General features: G+C 36.2%; 1 protein-coding gene across 1 annotated transcript; it reads right to left on the bottom strand.

The window, feature by feature from the left end:
* Positions 1–22: 22 nt before the first annotated feature.
* On the bottom strand, positions 23–6,537 carry ecrg4a (ECRG4 augurin precursor a). The gene is made up of 4 exons (XM_084422342.1): positions 6,415–6,537; positions 5,121–5,165; positions 4,084–4,247; positions 23–1,107 (listed from the first exon to the last, which is right to left on the bottom strand). Exons 1-4 carry the CDS (start codon positions 6,482–6,484, stop codon positions 958–960), a joined length of 429 nt encoding a protein of 142 aa, XP_084278468.1. The 5' UTR covers positions 6,485–6,537; the 3' UTR covers positions 23–957.
* Positions 6,538–20,924: the final 14,387 nt, after the last annotated feature.

Below are 20,924 nucleotides of genomic sequence, written 5' to 3'. Positions count from 1 at the left end.
AAACAAAAACGGTTATGTAAAATTAGGTTTTGTGGTCTTTATTGTAACACTGCTTCCAGACTTTTAAAACTACACCAGATAGAAGACCTTAAAGGATAGTTCACTAAAAAAAAAAGTGTCCAGTTGTTTCAAACACGTAAGACTTTTGTAACACAAATGAATGTTTTAATGAAAGCTTTCTGTTGCTCCATTGACAGTCTATGCAACTACAAAGGATAGTTCACCCAAAAATGATCCCATCATCATTTCCTCTCATGTTCCCAACCCATAAGATGTTGTTTTGTTTTTTTATATATCATTGTTATGAAAGCTAATGAAGACTGGGGCTATCAAGCTCTAAAATCCTACAGTGGAGGACAAGATTATCAGTAATGAACTACATTTCAGTCTTATCACAAATGTGTCATATGGCCTACTTTGATATTTTTTCTGGGATTTGTTGTCATTTTGGAGTAAAAGTACTGATACAATTTTCATTTATGTGTGAACTATTCTTTAAAAATGGGCGTTATGTTGATGTTCTATCCAGCCTGATCTCACGGCAATTCGTACGAATTCTACGAGGTGGCAAATTCGTACGAATTCATACGACCTCACTCATACGAATTCGTACGATTTTTGCTAAATCGTACATATTTTACGAATTGCCCAATTCGTATGAATTCATACGAATGACCTACCCCTGACCCCGCCCCTAAACCTACCCTTCACGTGGGTTTAGACAAATCGTACAAATTCGTACGAGTGAGGTCGTACGAATTAGCCACCTTTTAATCACTTGTACGAATTCGTACGAATTGGTCGTGAGATAGCGTTGTTCTATCTGTTATTACAATTTTCAAAAGGAGTACAAGCTACAAAAGAAGCAAGCTGACATCACTGTGCGGTAAATCAGCGGTTATGTCTTAGAACTGTATTCTTGGCAGCAGTGACGTGGTTCTGGGAGGACATGGTGTTTTAGTAGTAGTCATAGTTGACATTTGCTCCATGCCTGTATGACCCAGCGCTCCGAGGCCCTATGGGAGAGTTTTCATCATAGTGATGCTGGCGACCTTGGTCATTGGATTGGTGGTGGTCCATCCAATAGGCAAGATCAGTTTCAAGTCTCTGTAGGAAATGAGGGGGAAAAAAAGGTTCAATCAAAGTTTGAAATAAGATGTAACAACTAAATAATGGCATTCTGTACCATCTAACTTTCTGTTCTACACACTGTATAATTAATTGTTTAATCAATGTACTTTTTAAGATGTGCCAAAAACATTTTTAAAATCTGTGGGTGAGCGTGATTTTACCAAGTATTAAACTTGTTTTACCAAGTTGTTCCTGGAACAACATTCTAATCAACCAATCAGATTTGAGGGACAAGTTTAAAGTTTATGCACACACATTTAGGCTCACAACCAGGGTTAGGTGCTTCTACGTCAGTGTTATTCAACTATCATTGTTCAAAAATATGCTGACCCAGGAATGTGTCTTACTTTGCAAAATCACAATGACCATATCTGTGAGCCCTTGTGAATGATAAGGGTTAAGGACAATGAGTATATATGTATGAAATTTGTTTTTCGCATAACAATAGCTGTTCTCCGCACATGACGGTGGACAAAAAAAAAGATTTATATTGTGGCCACAAATTAATTTGTTTCCACGACTTACTAATATGTCAGAATGTTTTACTAATTTGTTCCCTCATTTTAACTAAATCTTGCACACAATATACAGTTGTAATTGAAATTATTCAACCCCCATTACAAATCAGGTTTATTGGCAAAAATTTCAGCTTTCAGCTGTTTGCAATGACAAAAAATCTAACAAAAGTAATTGCAATAGCTCAACACAACTAATGCTTCCAGTGGTTTCCCCAAATTCAACTGAAAATGCAACTTCCACAGTCTCAAAATTATTCAAACTCCTGAATAGAATCAGCAAAAATCTGCAAAACAGGTGTTGTCTCAAGCAGCCCTGACGCATCTAATCAAGGGCTTCATTAGTTGCACCAGGTGTGCTTGAGCTAGAACACATGAAATATATGATCTGGCTAAGTTTATTGAGAGCCATATTTCTAACATGCAGTAAAATGTGACAAATTCAAAAGAATGGTCCAAAAAGTTAATAGAATATATCATCACCCTTCACAAACAAGGAACAGGATACAAAAAAGATAGCGAAGGCACTAAAGACACCATTGGAAGCATAGTTTGCAAGTTCAAAGTTAAAGGAACAGTGGTTACACTACCTGGACGGGGCAGAAAAAGGAAGCTATCAACAACAGCAACCAGATTTCTGAGAAGGCAGGTTCAGAAAAACCCTTGAGTGACTGCAAAAGATCTGCAGCAAGACTTGGTGGCAACAGACACTGAGGAAGAAGGAAGAAGGAAGTCTGGAGGAAGAAGAATAAAGCATATGCTGAAAAGAACCCTGTGCCTACAGTTAAGCATGATGGTGGCTCGTGATGCTCTGGGGCTGCTTTGTATCCTCTGGCACTGGAAACCTGCAGCGTGTGGAATACAAGATGGATTCATTGAAGTATCAGGAAATCTTAGGTGAAAATGTCATGCCGTCAGTGAGGAAGCTGAAGCTTGGAACTTCCATCAGGATAATGATCCCAAGCAAACCTCAAATTCCACCAAGGCTTGGTCGCAGAATAAGTCCTGGAAGATTCTACAGTGGCCATCACAGTCACCGGACTTGAACCCCATAGAAAATATCTGGTGGGATTTGAAGAAGGTGGTTGCAGCACACACACCCAAGAATATTACTGAATTGGAGGCCATTGATCATGAGGAATGGGATAAGATTCCTAAGAAACGCTGCCAGAAGCTGTTCTAAGAACATTTTTCTAACGTTCCCATTAAGTTATGAAAATTTTATTTCTGAATGTTCTCTGAACGCACAAAACATTCTTTTTTTTTTTTTTTTTTTGGTAATGTGAATGTAAAGGCAACATTCCATTCTTCAAACATTATGGAAACGTTCATTTTGAATGTTCTGAAACAAACTAGTAACATTTAAAAAATGTCCAACTAAAACAAACAGAAAAAAAAAATGTTCTTACAAAAGTGCTTTTGAGAACATTATTAAGAACCAGATAACTTTGAATGAAATGTATTAACACTACTGGAAGAACGTTTGTATCCCTCAAGGACAGAAAAACTGAGGAAAAAAAGCCTACTTTTGTGAAGACCTTTATGTCTGAACTGCATTAAGGTAGAGCATTAAGAGAGTTCAAAATTGATATCACACACACACACACACACACACACAAATGAGCTTTTGTAATTATTCAAATGTACATATATTTTTATAAAAAGTTGGACCTTAAATTGGCTGTAGCCTTTTTGTAACAGGTCAATCCCATATGGGATTTGATTCAACTAAATCAAATGGACCTGAGGAATTCTTGATTCTGATTGGTCAGTTATGACATTCAGCAGTCAAATGTTATTTATGTGTCCAAGGTCTTATGCAACACTCTATACCTGACTGACCGCTGTCTCCTACATATAGATGTGCTTATGTTTTGGGCGTCCACAGTTACAAGATAATTGCCACACAAATCAATATTTCATGCCCATTATTTATTTATTTATTTATATGGGCACCTTGATTCGCTTTGTTGAGGTGTATTTGATTGGCGCTAAACTCAGCAGGAAAGTGGATCTCGAGGGCCAGAGTTGGCGATTTTTATTTTTTTTATTTTTTTTGTGCAAGCAACATCAATCCCTTCAGATGCAGGCTGGAGAAACAAAGCCGTGCAAGACAGAAATTTTCACAAACATCTATTCAAAAACAAACTGACTTGAAACATGAGGGTGATAAAGAAGCAAAATATACAGATACAGTATTTTATGAAGTATCCATGAAGTATCGTCATGAAGTATCAAGTTCTTAAACACCTCTGGACAGAGATTACTTATGTGTTTGCCTTAACTTCGTCTTAAATTGTGGCATAATTTTGTCTTACATTAATGTTAGTGAGAAGTAAAGAATGACATAAAGGTGTAGCTATACCTGAAGCTATTTTGAGACCTTTTATATATCAAACTGGTTTATGGTATATTAAAAGCTGACACAAGTACTCACTGCTTCATCAAAGCCCATGTACATGAACTGCTGGATCCACTGCTGAACGTCAGGCCGGCTGCGGTCCCACAGGTTTCTTCTGGGCCTTTTAAGGGAGGCTAGGAACTGTTTGGCCTTGGAGGGAGTCACAGCCACAGCTGCAGCTGGCTTTACATCAGCGTCCACTAGTGGGAGACAAAGCAACGGGACAGGAGGACACAAATATGGTTAAAAAAGCACACCCACAGCCGGGGGGATAGAGTGGTGCAGGTATGCCATCACTTTGTAGGTCGAAACGTGGAAGCGAGTTAGCATTTTAGCACTTCCGGTTCCATCGTCCCGAAGTCAATGGGTTTTTTTGAATGCGGTTTTGGTTAAGTGGCTGAAAGGTCTGTGGTGAACACAAGCTCAAGACACTTTCACGTTTTATTCTACGACATAAAATACATTAATATTACCCCACTCGAGATTTTTTGAAGCTGTTACGTGTCTTGAAAAAGGCAGTTGCTAACAAGTGGCTAAATGGGACTACAGAGGCTGTCGAAGAGATTTAACGTCATCACGCCGAACAGGTAAACTCAGTCCGCTTTTACAGGCTCATTTGGATTATAACTGCTCTTACAAACTATTCTAACTCAAATGTTCTGGGAAAATGTTTTTAGATAAAAACTGAAAGAGTTGTCGGAAGCTTAGTGATGATAACGTTGAATTCGTGGGACCGTGGTGGTGTTCATTTATATCCTACCTTTAGCTTTTTACTTCTGGCGACTGCATTTAGGCTTCAAAATGTATAAAAGTTGTGTTCATCAGTGATAATTATCTTGATGGACAAAACAGGCAAGTATTATAAACTTTTGTTGATCACAGAGCTTGTTTTTAGCGATAATCCAAAAGCCTGTGGGAATATCCTATATTGGATTTTTGTCAAGGGAACCAGCGTGATGATAACTGCCGATCGGCCTACAAAGTGATATCATACATGCACCACTCTATTACTGATTTTGTTCAGTTTGTTGCTGACAAAATAAAACATGCAATTAAAAAATACAAAAAGTCACCTCTTTTCATCAAGAGTTTTTCCAGGGTGTTCTCACTAGCAACATCTAGAAAATATTACAAACTGAATTAGAATGATTATACTTTAAGTGCGTGCTTGTGTGTGTGTGTTTACATAATATTATTTTAAAAATACACTGTAAAAATGTTATATTGACAGTAAAAGATGCTACAGTACAAACATCTTTAATTGGTTACCTGTAAGTTACTTTACTATATACAGTGAAAAATGTAACACATTTTTACTGTAAATACTGTCTAATTTCACATCACATGTGATTATATTTTTTTATATAAATAATTTAGTTTCTTCTCATTTTTATCGGTAATGAACATTTTTCTGTTAGATTTCCTGTTATTTATTTCCTGTTTATTGCATTATTTTAGTGTTGTGTGTTATCCTGATGGTGTTTGTGTGTATGATGATCCTGTGCATTTATAAATAAATTAAAATATTGGCCATGTTTTACAAATTGGAAACTCCGATTCATCATGTGGTTTTCTGTTTTACCCTCTTTTATCATGGTGGTTACTTTTTTGGTTAAATAGCTTAGTATATTGACATAATATTACTTAATTATATATATTTAAACAAATGACCATCCCGTAATACCTCAAACATTGTCATCGTGCAGCTTGCTGTAATAATCGAGCCTACAAAACATCTCATTTAAACTCTCAACAGTACAAAACAGTACAGTACAAAGAGACAAATAGCATCACAAATGAACATCCTTAAAAAAAAAGTGAATAACATTCAACTACGTTTAGTATTTCCAAGCCTTCATTCAAGGACTGAACAGATCCTCCTGCATTCCAACTCTCTGGAAAGTGTGACTCAATCAGACACTATAGATAGGGGGACGGAGGGAGATCATAAACTATAACAAGCCTATGCAAAGATGAAAAACAAGTTGTCCTAATAACCTGCAAGAAGACGTCAATTTCAGGAGCTTCTGACACTTTTAGTGCGACATACGACTGCAAAAACTCCTGCAAGAATCTCTCCAGCTGTTTATTCGCTCTAGTGTTCCTTTTACACATCGCTCTAGTGTTCCTTTCATGCTGTGAAGTGGGAAAAAAATGATACTCGTTCACCCTGAAAAAATGACAAAGAAAAAAAAATTCTGCGCACATAACATTTACTGAACTTTCCCACCTTTTCCATTTCAATCACCCACGTTCATACTTCAGACATAACCAGAGAGCAAGCACATTTTAGCAGACACTTTTAAACGAAAAAAGGGTGCTGCAAAGTGCAAGAACGAACAAGAAAAAAAGAGAGGAAAAAATGACCTGAGAGAGCCAGCACAGTCAGTAGGGCCACAAAGGTGAGCAGGCGCAGGTAAAACTTCTCAGAAACCATGACTTCTTGCCGCCTTCTCCGTCGATTTGCACAACGGTCTGCAAGCAAACGTGGAGAGAGGAGGAGAGAGAGCCCGAGGGAAGCCCACGCATACATTCTCAACGGAAACTGCAGCTGGCAAATTACTGTAAGTCGGCTGACAGAAAGACCCTGTCTCCTTGTAAATTTAAGTGAACACACATGTGCAGCGTGAGTAGTTTTCCACATTCAATGCAGTTGCAGCCCTTGATTCTATAGTAGTCACCATTTGAAGTGGATCAAAACCTTTCATCAAAGTTATACATACAATACCCGTTCTTGTTTTAGGACAACTTTGAGTTGTCTTCTTTAAGCCTTCTCATCTTGAATCATTTTGAGTTTAGGTAACTGTTGCCAAAAGCTTTAAATGACCAAACCCTCACGGTTCACTAGCTTTTAGGATTTGAAAAAATGGTGTAGAATGATTCGTTTAAACAATTTTAACTCAGAAATTGCTTGTAACTTTCACAAAGAAACAGCAAGTAACACACTGAATCCAATAATCTTTGTTTTATCCACAACTTACTTCAACTTTGTGCAAAATGAATCAAAATTTGAATCATGCACAGATCAAAAATGAGTTTTGCATCAGTTCATTCAGACTGTGATCTGTATTAATCAGATGCATGTGGTTTGGAGTTGTTTGGACTGAACAGAGTTGTAGGAATTGTTTGTTTCAGATTGTGGAGGTGAAGTTGGCCCCTTTCGTCAAGCCGACCCCCTACGGGCCTGGAAACAGGCAATGGCAATTTGTAGTCAGAAGGCTAAGTCTACAAACCCAGAGGGTAGAGGAGGAGAAGTACAAGCTCACACTAATTTGCTGGTTGTTAGCTGTGACCGAGGAAATCCGAGACACCTTGTTAGAGTATTTTTCTGACTACAGGATTATATGGGCTTGCATGAGTGGGAGTATCAGCAGAAGGGATGTCATGTCTCATGTCCCTGTCCACTGTATTAATTTAAGACACTCCCCATGGTGTTCCTTGATAACAGAAACCGGGCACAGGCGTTTACCTACACAGCTAACAGGGAACGTTCCAGAAATTTGGCAGAAAGTTCTGACATGGTTCAGCCAACATAAAAAAAAGAACAAAAAGTAATTCCAGTAACGTTAATAAAACCGATCACCAGTATGTGAAGGACATGTATCAGACTACCAGATCCTGAGATTCATCTGTTGTGTTTAGGTGCGGGGGAAAAAGATGACTCCTTTGATTTATTGTGGATTACTGAAAGGTATAGATTTTGTGATTATGCAAACAACATCATATTCATATTATAGCACTGTGATTCCTAATGATGAGTTTGATGCAGTGAAGAGTTTATGTTCTTCATAGCGGAGTTGTTGCTTCACTTGCTCTATTTAAGTGCTCAGATTAGTGATTGTGAATATGCATGGATTTCTAGAGTGTGTACCTGATGAATCACTGTTAGAAATTTCATTCCAATCCTCTTATAATTAAAGACAAGTGGTTGAAGCTTAGATTGTGATTATTATCTGGAGTGTTGTCTCAGTGGGGTTTTAGCACTCTGCATGTCTTTAGAGACCAGCCTTTTAGTGCAGCCGGAGAGTTTATTTTCACTTTGCAGTGATGTTTCTTATGAAACATTGTGTATAATATCACAGGAATGAATTTTAGAAATGTAAAATTTAACAACTGCATTGTACTCTTTTGAGAGGAGATGATGTAGACTGACTGCCAGCAACTAAGATCCTAACTTTGCATAAGTGAATGTTTGGTCTGCTCAAAGTCAGTGATTCTCAGAATGTAAATGCTTTAAATACTCTTGTGCATGCAGAACTTAGCGACTTTCAGAACTGCATCACTCTAATAAATGGAAACACAGTCTGGAAGGAAAAGTAATGATTTTTATTTCACAAATTGAATTTCCACGCAGTTCACAGCATGGACCACATTTCATGAGAATGCGGTCCCATGCTGTGAATGTTCCATTTTTCACCATTCCCCTCTGGCAGGCATGGTTGCCTTATTTTACATAATGCAAAACTTGAAGGAAATGTATTCATTATTGACTTTCCTGCAAAAATTATGTCGTCAGTAGTATTTACCAGAGATTTGCATTGGCTGTTAGGCATTACAAGATTGAATGCAAGAAGATAGTCACTCAAAAGCAAAAAAGTCCACAACATATTCATGTTGAATTTGTGTCATCATCAATAAAAAACACACAATGACATTAAGAAGAAAGTCATATTGAATACTGGGAATGGGTTAAAGGTCATCACACATACAGAAATAAATGTAAAAGATCTGTTTTGAATGTCATGCATCATTAAAAAGAGTGACAGAGCAAATGTTTGAGTGTGCTGGAAAGAGGAAAAACATCAAGCAGAAACAGTTTTGATTGTTTGTCCTGTGAAATGTCCAAAAATGTATACAAAATATTCTACTTTCAAGAAATAATAATGAAACTGTTTCTGAGCAACTGGGCAAAAAGTGTGTGATACTGAGGATATTTCACATATTTCAAATAACAGTCACATCTGTGCTGTTCATGCCAAAACCACCACCACATAACGGGAAGCTTATTGTCTGCTTTGTAATATCATCATAACACACTAATAATGTGATAATGAAACAGTGTAGGCTCCAAAACCCTGGTAAAATAAATCCAAATGTCTTTTCACAAAATGTATTTACTGCTGTGCTTACATTTTGAATCATTGATTTACAAAATGTGGGTAACACTTTAGTTTACAGTGTCCTTGTTAGATGTTGCATGTGCTTACTTTAGTAACAACTATAAATTGTGCATAATCACAAGCAACTAACCATAAACCCAATCATAACCCTATAATAAGTACCCAATGTTAAGTAATATTACTCAGTACTTTAACGGTTAGTTCACCAAAAATGAAAATTATCCCATAGTTTACTCACCCTCAATCCATCCTAGGTGTATGTGACTTTCTTCTTTCAGCCAAACACAATCAGAGTTATATTAAAAATATACATTGGGTATATAATAATGGGAGTGAATAGAAACTGAGATATTGAAGCCCAAAAAATGCATCCATCCATCATAAAAGTAATCCATACTGCTCCAGGGGGTTAATAATATCCATTTCAAACTTTATATACTACAGACACTGGCTTCCGTACGCGAGTAGAGTTCTGGCCGAAAGAAGAAAGTAATATAGCTTACTACTAGGATGACTTGAGGTTGAGTCAGTTATGGGATAATTTTCAGTTTAGGTTGAATAACCCTTTAAATGCATAATTACTCTGTAACAAGGACACCTTGCAATAGCGTAACCAAAATGTGCTTAATGTTGTACTTACAATAAACATAAAAAATAAATGTGAGAAAAAGGGACAATATGACTATTCTGGAGGAAAATTTGTGCTACATATAATTATAATAACACATCAAAGTACTTGAGTGAAGGCAAACCATAAAGGAATAGTCATCTCAAAAGTGAAAATTGTGTCATCATGTCCTTCTTAACCTCAGGAATATTCAATTAAAATGATGACATTTCGCAGTAGATGATCAAACGGTGAGAAAGTGATTGGACGATGACTCACTGAAAGCCCTCTGAGCCGGATGTTCACGGCAGATAACGGAGCCTGATGAGAAAATTAAACCTAGAAACATGGAGCTGTATAGGAGGCCATAAAAGAACATGAAGAGACATGACAAGTAAATCAGTCAACAGAACACACCATGTAACATTAATGCCATTCAATTACTCTGCAACTGAGCTTTTCTCTCAGCATGGGAGTAAATCACAATTTTAGACTTCAGGCTTGTGAGAAAACAATTTGTATCACAGCAGTGATGGCAAATCATCTGAAGAACAGTCGTATTTAAAAACACCTTTAAAGGGCTGTGTGTGTTTGACATTTTAAATCTTTTAGTATTGTCTTTCAGCATTTACACTTTCTTGATTCATGATTGTATTTTTGTGGACATATGAACTCAGATCTTAATACATTTCAGCTATAGATGAAAGCTTCAAAACATAAAAGTTAAAAGAAAATGGAAAAACAACTGCATTCCCTATTGGATCAGACTCATAATGCCCATAAGACAAACCTTTCTATAAATTAACATGCATCCCAGGACATTGTGTGTATTATTACTGTATTTTACATTGCATTTTGTATTGTATACCTGTTTATGCATGCTTTATGATTGAACTACTAGTTTATATAACCTTATATCATATCATGTTTCATTTCAAAGTGATAACATCTTAATTTCATGAAAATTGGGGTGAGTTGGGCAGTTTAATGGCACACAAATTTGCAAACCCTGATTATCCAAATGAGTCAGCTTCCAAACAAATAAACTTTGTCCCGCTTGAAATTACACTTTTGTCATTGGTCAAGCCAAACTTGAGAGGTGTGTCCTCTGCAGGAGTTAAAAGGGCAATATCTTCCTCTATTCTTTGGCTGTGTCCGAAATCGCATACTCTCTTGAGTAGGTACTTCACTTGAATGAGTAATTATAAAATTCATTATTATAGAGTGTTCGTTAGACGAACAGGTTAATTGATTGTAATGTTAATTCTGCTACTTCAATCTAATTCTTTCAACTGATCCAGATATTTATAATGAATTATAATGACTTAATTATTCATATTTCCCTTTGAGCTAATTTGCTACAGTATATTTATTGTAATTTGTATGTCACTGGTGTCAAAGCATGACTAATTTGGTCATATAAATTTAATTTAATCATCATAACCAGGGCTTGGTATTAATTTTTTTTGCTCACCAGCCACTGAGGCTAGCTGTTTACCAAAGTTACTAGCCACTCAGCATTTTCATTAGCCATAATTTTGACATTGATACCATGGGGGAAAACTGTCATTTAGATATTTTTAATATTCTCTCATAATTTGTCAGCAGGTATTTTAGGCTGCTGTCACTTTAAGATCTGATGCACAGATTATACTGTTGGACATGCATTTTCTTTCTCAACTATTTACGTTCCCTTAAAACATAACTGACTGTGTTTACGTGAATACTCACGCATTTTGACATTATTTTGTGTGTTTTTGACTGTTTAAAGGACAATTCCGGTATTTAACACCTTGAGTCTATTTTGTAGTTTGTTTTGGATGAACAAGAGTGGTGGACAAAGAAATTTTGACAATGGTTCCTGTCTCGACTTTTTGACTATTTTAGAATTGCCCATGACCGCTTTAGAATGGGAGTCTATGGCCATGCACAAACATGTCCTTAAAACAACCCTTAACGTTCGGTTTCAAAACTGTGCAACTCACCGAGTGGTTAGTGGTGTTCGTTGATGATTAAAAACAAATATATCGGCGCAATGTATGATTCCAATCCGTTTATTTTTCTATAGTGGAACTATTTTTTCAGATACCTCACAACCGCGTATAAACTTCCGCTCTTCCGCAACTTCCGTTGCTCTGCTCACGCTAGCCTTCTGAGAGACAGAGAGAACCCATAGATATCATATATAAAGGCTAGATGTCTCGTGCGCACTGCTGGCCAATGGAGGTCGACGTCCGCACGTGGCGGCCATCTTGCGACAGTGTCGCTCACTACTTCAATGGTGCATGTACTTTTAAATAACCATAACTTGCTCATTTTTCTACCGATTTTCAAACGGTTTGGTTTGTTATAAACGTCAGAGATGTAGTTATGACACTGCATACAGTGTATGTGTGCGTGCTGATCATTCACCTTAATGCACAGAGCACTGTCACAAGATGGCCGAACGATGATGCCGGAAGTGACTGCGCCATAAGACATCTAGCGTTTATATATGATATCTATGGAGAGAACCGAGCGAAAAGACCTAAAAGACTACAACCAAATGTAAACCGCCCCCTTTCCGTTTCCGGTAGCGCAATATCAACGAGCAATGAGTCCTCCAACGGAAATCAATGGGATTTTACAAAATGCCAAATAAAACACGACAGAAACTGTATTTCGCTACGCCACTTGTTTTGGAACATCAACGAACACCACTAACCACTCGGTGAGTTGAACAGTTTTGAAAACGAACGTTAAGGGTTGTTTTAAGGACATGTTTGTGCATGGCCATAGACTCCCATTCTAAAGCGGTCATGGGCAATTCTAAAATAGTCAAAAAGTCGAGACAGGAACCATTGTCAAAATATCTTTGTCCACCACTCTTGTTCATCCAAAACAAACTACAAAATAGACTCAAAGTGTTAAATACCAGAATTGTCCTTTAAGCACAATAAGCAGTGAAAAATAACTCAATTTAGTACTGAGAGGCAGCTTTATGTGTGGGCACTTAAGGAAAATCTGCAGGAATGAGTCAAATTAAGAGCAATACGCGCAATCCCATGACGAAATTCAAGCCCTGTAACACCAACAATATTCATCCGGAGCAAATGAAACTCGTGATTGAGGAGAGCCGGGTTTGTGTGTCAACTCGCTGTCTGAGAGATTATGAGAGAGAGAGAGAAAGCACAGCTGGTGTCGTCTATCTATTCTGCAGAAAATGAGTATTGGAAGCATTTCAGATATTTCAATATTATGGATGTGTCTCGAAAAAATCTATAGTTATGACAACACTACATCGTACTTAGTTTATTATTTCAGATGCCTTTTTAAAAGACTGCAATTGAAAAATGTATATATTATAGATCAAATTCAGCCCACCAAAGTGGCTAGTAGTGATAACTGCATTACACACCACTGCTGAAATCCACACGCATTTGGCGGGATGGCGGGTGTTAATGTAAAAGCCCTGATCATAACACATTAATAATGTAATTATAAAACAGTTTGGGCTCCAAAACTCTGGCAAAATAAATACAAATGTCTTTCGCAAAGTGCATTTATTTCTGTACTGATTTGCAAAAATGAGCTTAATGTTGTGCTTACATTAAACATCTTTGAAGGGTGAGCGAGAGAAAAACCTGTAAAAATGATTCAAATGTGAGAGTAAGGCCGCAAGGGGATGCTCCATAAGGAAAAGACATGTAATAGAGACAGTATAACCCAGGCATCTAATGGAGGGGAAACTTTTCACAGAGGAAGCCCAGTGGGAAAAGACAATGGCATGTTATTTTAAGTCTTCAACTTCCAGCACTTGATGGTCTTCTTGCCCTGGGGTGCTTCCGTAACCTAGAAAACCAGCAATGGGAAAGTGAGCCCAGTAGTTTCTGGCCAAGCCCAGCAGCGTGTCATATCCGCTCTGAGATCGCAACTCGTCCACCCAGCCGTAGAAATCAGAGGACCACAAGTTCCAGTACGGTAGACTCCTCTTCACCCGGATCTCCGTGTGAGCTGGAACACCTTCCAGACAGAAACAACAAGGGTATATCCTCTACTTCAGGCACATTTATGTTCATTTTTTATTTTTCAAAATGTCTTAGTCACAGACATTTGATGAAAGCAGTCCATCAGAAAAATATTAGGTAACACTTTATTTTGATGGTCCCTTTTGAACATTCTGTTGTGCAACTACAGTAAATGTGCAACTACATGTCAACTAACTCTCATTAGAGTATTAGTAGACTGTCTGCTTAATATCTGTTAACTCTTGATTGTGATGCTCCTCCAACAGACGTTATTCTACCTATAAGTAACTTTGCAAGTACATGTTGACTTATTCTAACCCTACCAGTCTACTAATACTCTACTAACACTCTAATGAGAGTTATATGTAGGTGCAAGCAACAGAATGTGTTAAAGGGACCATCAAAATAAAGCGAAACCAAATATTATTCTATTTTTTTGTTAAGTGATGCAAATTTAAGTGAAATAAACTATTTCATTATTTATCGCGTGAAAATTATTCCTATCAATTTTACACAAACAACCGTCCCTCAGTTGTGGCGTCAACAAATTATTCTGTCCCAAATAAAGCTTTTTTTTAAATGTATTATTTATTATTAAGTCCACAGGGCTTAAAGTTTTAAAAACTGAAGAAACCCTTAAATATTTAACACAAATACTGTATGTTTCTTTTATAGCTCTAAACACACACACACACACACACAATGAGAGAAGACAACATTTCTTATCAATGAGAGAATCTCAAATATTTAAGACTGCTGCAATAACCTTCAACTAACCAACCATTTCAACATAGTGAAGAACAGAATGTCCTGATTCGACTGATACAGCACTCTTACATAACATTTAGTTACTTCCACAGTTAGTTTTAAACTTTTTATTGGCAAATGGCCTGTGTAATTAGCTCCCATAATGCTTTGAGCCAGAACTGCTGGCCAAATGTTTGGATTGTTTAGTCCGGTGGTGTTAATGGATCTGGCTAAAGCTGGAACAGACTAAATAAGAAATAAATCAAATACATATTTAAGAATGGTTAATCACATCTGCAGATGGGAGAAGTGAGATCTTACCTGCTGCACAGAAGAAAATCATCAGGAAGGTGCAGAGGAGCACAAATATACGGATGTGAGACATCACGTCCCCCTGCGTGCAGCTGAACAGATCATGGGAGAGAATGATTGCAAAAGTGTTATTTCATAGGTTTATGATATCACATAATGACATTAATAAGCTCTTATCAGTCAAACAGGCTTAATGCAGCTCTGTGATTTCAATACACTGTCATTTAGAAGTTTGGAATTTAAGTTTCTGAAGAAACGTAACGTTTTTAGTTGAAAAATAGAGTCCAAAATAAGTGAAAGCTCAATTTTTCGCAGTCATTACTCATTGCATATTGTGTCACCCTTACAAAATCATTTTAAGCGCGATTTGAAAATACGCTTAGTACATTTTTGTTCTAACAAAGTGTGAAAATTGCAATAAACTGTACTTTCCTGAAGTTTTGATTATTTCTACATAGCATTTGTACATTTCTAAAGTCCTATTTTGGTTTCCCTAAAAAAAAAACTTTTCAATACTACCTTTTGTAAGGTCTCCAGTCTATAATTCTTTTGGCAGGTGAAGGCTATTCAGTTCCTTTCTTTAAAGAAAGCTAAAAGGACTCATCTGGGAGTTTCATTGAACTGTTTAGAAGTGTAGAATTGCCACAAGAACAAAGGTTCGACAAAGACTATGAGAAACTGCGTTTATGGATGGATGAATCAGTTTGAAGTTGGTCACAACAATGCTTTGATTTGCAGTGGATTGCATTGCATCTTTATTTTTGCATGAAATTTCCTAGAAAAAAACTTTAAGTGTTCATTCAGCAGAAACATGATAAAAACTAAGTGAACTCTAGAATGCATAACTGTTTTTTTCAGTTAAATAATACAACATTTATTTGAACTATAGAAATGATTATTAACACCTTTACTGTAATTTTTTGTTATCAATCTTGCTGAATAGAAATAGTTTTCAAAATAATGCTGTCAGAACCATGAGAGGAAACTTACCTAGAAGCAAGAAGCAGAGAAAGACCTGTACGAGTGAGTCTAAACTCTAATGACTGAGTTTGCGTCTGTTCTTCTCAAATCAGGGTTCTGCTACTGAACAACAAATAACAGCAAGAAAAGACGCCACGTTCTTATTCCAAGCCAGACACAACATGTCCTTGTTACTTCAGCGGTGAGGACTGTTTTTGATTGCACCGACAGAAGAAATTGCCAAGCAGAAGTAGAAGTAAAAAGTATCAGTGGTACATTTAATGGTCACAATGTCATTCATGTTTATACAAGATTGTATTTACACGACAGATTTCAGGTGTGGGAGTGAAAACCCATAAGTCATCAGCACAGACAGAGAGACTGAACTACCTTCACATCTTCCCTGCATTCATCAGCACAACGATCATCCTGTCTGACAAATCAACCAAAGAGAAACCCTCGCCAATCACACATCTGTGCAAACAGTCCATGTGAATGAGGATTGTGGATAGTTTTTTTTTTTTATATGGTTATGATCCAACCTTGAAAATCTAAAAGAAAACAAAAGAATATTCATAATGTTAGATGACATCGTATCCACAAAATAGGTTTGAAAACGGTCCTGTATTTGCAGAACTGTGTTTTTTTCACAAAATTGTTATGTTCTATTACAGGACGGTGGTACAGTGAGCCAAATTCAGGGCATCAAGTGGTAATCAGTGGCCTAAAAGAGATTTTCACTACAGAATATCCATCCATACATATATAACAGATGCAAGAAATAGCATATTTTATATTTTAATGACAGTATATTTATTGAACAAAAAGGAATTATTTTATAATAATAAACAGAAAATAGTACAAACCTTAGAGATCATATTATTTTAGATGAAGTGTTTGTATGAATGATTCGTGCTTTTTGCCCCATGCTGGTTTTACCCATACACAAAAGAATTAAATTTGAAATATATTTTCTGGATATGTTTTGGAATATATGCAAATATTTGAAATTGGCCCAATAAATATATTTCATACTTATATTTCATATATTTTTGTTATATTTCAGAATATATTTCAATGTATTTGGAATATATGCCACATATATTTTTGACACTTTTGGGGACCCGTACAGAAAAAAATACATTGAAATATATTCTGAAATATAACAAAAATATATGAAATATAAGTATGAAATATATTTATTGGGCCAATTTCAAATATGTGCATATATTCCAAAACATATCCAGAAAATATATTTCTTTTGTGTATGGGTATCCCGTGTGTGGATTTATTAATTTATAAGATTTATTTTCACACAAAATCTGTTGCTCCATCAATGTTCAATACAAACATATATAGATTTTCTACAATCATGCATTATGGGAGCAGTGAAAAGCTCATTTTTCTTAAGATGTGCCTTTAGCCCTGTTGTAGGGGAGTGCGGCTAACGCGGGGTTAAATGTAACAGACCTTCTACATAGTTAGTCAGGGTCAAGCAGGTTGTGTTTTCCGCTCTTTTTCTCTTGCTACCAGAAGACAGCCTCCCGCTGATTTGTGGAAAGTTTTGATAAGATTTCGAGAAGATACTTGACAAAGAGTGTTTTGACACCATGCAAGTAAATTTTTTCATCATACGTTTTTTTCGGTTTCTGAGTTGGGTGTGTACGTCACCAAATCTAACTTTATATTACCTTAATCACTGTCTTGTTGGCTAAAACATAGCACTCTACATAGACATAAAACATTTTGAAACATATCAGCAACTCCTAGCAACTGTTAGCTAGGCTTAAACTATTTTTTACACAGCAGGGTTGGTTGTAGCACAGATAATGAAAGGATAATAACGATAATGAAAGGAAAACAGGGAGCCACACAACTTTTCAGGTTTGAGTATTTATTTTTATATTTATTTTGCCACATTTAACTTTGTTGGACTTCCACAAACAATGTTGCAATTTAAAGCAACACTATAGAACTTTTCCTCTGCGGTCCCCCTACAGGTTGGAAGCGGAATTGTCCATTACCGCTGTCATAAATCATTTAGCATATAGCCTACTGTCACACGCACGCTCGCTGTTTATCTAGCACCGGCTTTGGAATGAACGATGTCCACAGACAAGGTAGAGTATGATGCATGATTTTATGAAAGTATGATGTATTGCGACATCAGAAACAAAGAAAAACAAAATAATGACTATTGTAACGCTTGCCGTAAAGCAAGTAAAATTTGTAGTTTTCTTATGTCTCATTAGAATTACAGAAACACGACCCGATCTGGCAATCTTACATAGTCTGGTTATAGCAGATAAAGGACTGCAAAGCGAATGCATAAGTGCCTTTCACCCTGTTACGACTTTGATGAACCACTAAAACGATTTTGGAAACATTATTTTAAGGTAAAAAAAATGTTACATAGTGTTGCTTTAAATGTCAAAGACTGATTTTTTTCATATTTGTTTATGCAATTGTTTAAAGCCTTTAAAATGTGATTTTAAGCTCATTTTCATTATTATTACTGTTGTTTTTATTATTATTAATGATAATTTTGCATGCAGCTGCCACACACAAATATAATTCAATAGAAATTACAATATTTGATGATTTTATTTATTTATTGCAAAACTGTCCAGCCCTTTCCATATCTCTATCCATGATATTGATCCATAATAGAAGGATGATTGGATGAGGGATGGATCTATGGATATCTATCTATACAGATGCACAAACAATATCAAACTATACAAATGAAATAGTAATGAATTATGTGTTACACACAAGTGTTACAACTAACCCCTCTGTCTGTTACAAGTAACCCCGCATATGGGGTGAGTTGTAACATTTGCACTTCTGTTACTTTCAGTGCAACTGTACGAAAATGGTAGGTCCTAGAAAAAAACTTGAAGTGTTCATTTGTAGCAGAGATGTGTATGTTGCTTGTGTAAAAAAAAAAAAAAAAGATTAATCTAACTTATTAACCAATGCTTTAGAAAGATTAGGCCTATCATAAAGTAGCCTAAATGATCATTAATATGGTCATGAAGTGATTTTTGTTGTAATCTATGCATAGTCGTAATTTACGGGTGGGACATGTCCCCACAGGTTTTGAAGAGAGAGAGAGAGAGAGAGAGAGAGAGAGAGAGAGAGAGAGAGAGAGAGAGAGAGAGAGAGAGAGAGAGAGTGCGGATTAGAACCCAGAACCTCTGACACGCTTGGCAAAAGTTCTACCATCACTGTACTATGGTACTCAATATCTGGTCACTGTAGCTTATATTTATATTAGTATATATTTCTAAGTTTTGTGCATTTATGTGATGCCGGAGATCTACAGTGATTCCTCAAGAGTAGTGGTTCTAGAGACAATATATTGGAGACAATATTCGAAATCCCTCCTATATCTGAACTAATTTAACTAGGAGTGAAGAGAAACTCAGAGCTCAAGAGCATATTCTGCTTTATATGTGACATTCACTGTCACTGGAATTGGCTATAGGCTATATATGGTGCATTCATGATCGCTTGCAGTTGGGAAGAAGTCGTGCGAAATATACAATGTCAGTATAACTTTGTACATCTTTATGTGTGTGTTTTTTTTTAATTCACCAAGGTGGCACATGCAATAAACATTTTTTATTACCATGTGTGTTTCCAAAAATATAGACTCACATTTGTACACATTGTCATAAACATAAAAGTACCAAAATGTTCCATGGTATTATTACCATGGTGTTTTGGACATGAATCAGAGTACCATGGTACATTAATTCCACGATCAGGCAAGATATACCATAGTATTACCTGATCCCATCACTGTACTAATGGTAGCCTACTCAATCTCCAGTCACTAGCTTATATTTATATATGAAGAGTTCAGATGCAAAAGTAATTTCACTTAAATGACAATTAATAGGTAATTTGCATTGCCATTTAAGTGAAATTATTGAACTTAAATATACGATATATACGATAGAAAATTTCAGATGGCACTTAGAGGCTTTTGCATCTGAACTCTTCATATATATTTCTTTGTTTTGTGCATTCATGTGATGCCAGAGATTAGCCAGTCCTCAGAGAAAGGATGGCCTTGGCTACAGAATAACCCATAATATAAATGGTTTAATTTTGCTTTTATAAATTGAGCATTCATGATATTACTACAGATAAATAAATTGTCTGTTGATATGTGTTAGGCCCATCTGAAAGATTATGCAGTAGATTTTTTTTTTATCAATTTGATTTGTTATATCGTATGTGTAGTTTACAAATGCAGAAATGTACCTAGATATTACACATGTGTGTGATGTCATCACTGCTCATCACACTACAATACAAGATTACTTGTAAAATAAACACATTTTAGCTAGATTAAACTGGAAAATTTTAGTTCACGTGTAGAGATTTCAGAAAAACAGGTTAAACGGATAGTTCACCCAATTAATGTCATCATTTAGGCCTACTCACCCTCATGTTGTTCCAAACCTGTATGAGTTTCTTTCTTCTGTTGAGCATAAAATAAGAAGATTGTTGGTAACCAAACCATTTCGGTGCCCATTGACATCGATGAAAGACGAAAAAAAAAAAGAAGAAAGAAAAGAAAGTCATATTTGGAATAACATGAGGGTGTAAATGTCAATGATGAAAGCATTTTCCTTTTTAGGTGAACTATACATGCCCCCTAAAAGCACAAGTGGTCCCTGTCACATATCATCAAAGTTTAACAGTAGCCTACTACAAACGTCAGTTACAACAAACGTCATAGGCCTTGCAGTACGTCAGACGCTGAAATCATTCTGATATTAATTTCTCTCAAAATTTCTGACAAAAAAAGTGAATAAATATTCCACAAGGTGTATTTGTTTAATCACAGTTAGGTAATAGGCTATGATAATGGATGTTAATATGCTTAGAAATGAAGGCGCTTGACATTATTGTCAAAGATAGAGAAAATGGGTCTAAAAGGATACAAACGGGCATACGGTCTGAAAAGACTGAGAAGGTACATCGTTTGTTTTATTTTTCTGCTTTACTCTAGCGCTGTCTAATAGTGACATCTACTGGTGAACTGCACACATGCAGATTTTTAAACTATGTGATATTTATTTTCTTAAAATATCAATCAGCAGGTGT

Source organism: Rutilus rutilus (assembly GCF_951802725.1).
Source record: "Rutilus rutilus genome assembly, chromosome: 10".
Classification (NCBI taxonomy): domain Eukaryota; kingdom Metazoa; phylum Chordata; class Actinopteri; order Cypriniformes; family Leuciscidae; genus Rutilus; species Rutilus rutilus.
This window is presented reverse-complemented; position numbering and strand designations above follow the sequence as displayed.

Coding starts and splice junctions, on each gene's coding strand:
- ecrg4a (XM_084422342.1), bottom strand. CDS start 6,484: ATGGTTTCTGAGAAGTTTTACCTGCGCCTGCTCACCTTTGTGGCCCTA. Junction 5,166..6,414: donor GACTGTGCTGGCTCTCTCAG/GTCATTTTTTCC, acceptor AATATTTTCTAG/ATGTTGCTAGTGAGAACACC. Junction 1,108..4,083: donor ACATGGGCTTTGATGAAGCA/GTGAGTACTTGT, acceptor CATTTCCTACAG/AGACTTGAAACTGATCTTGC.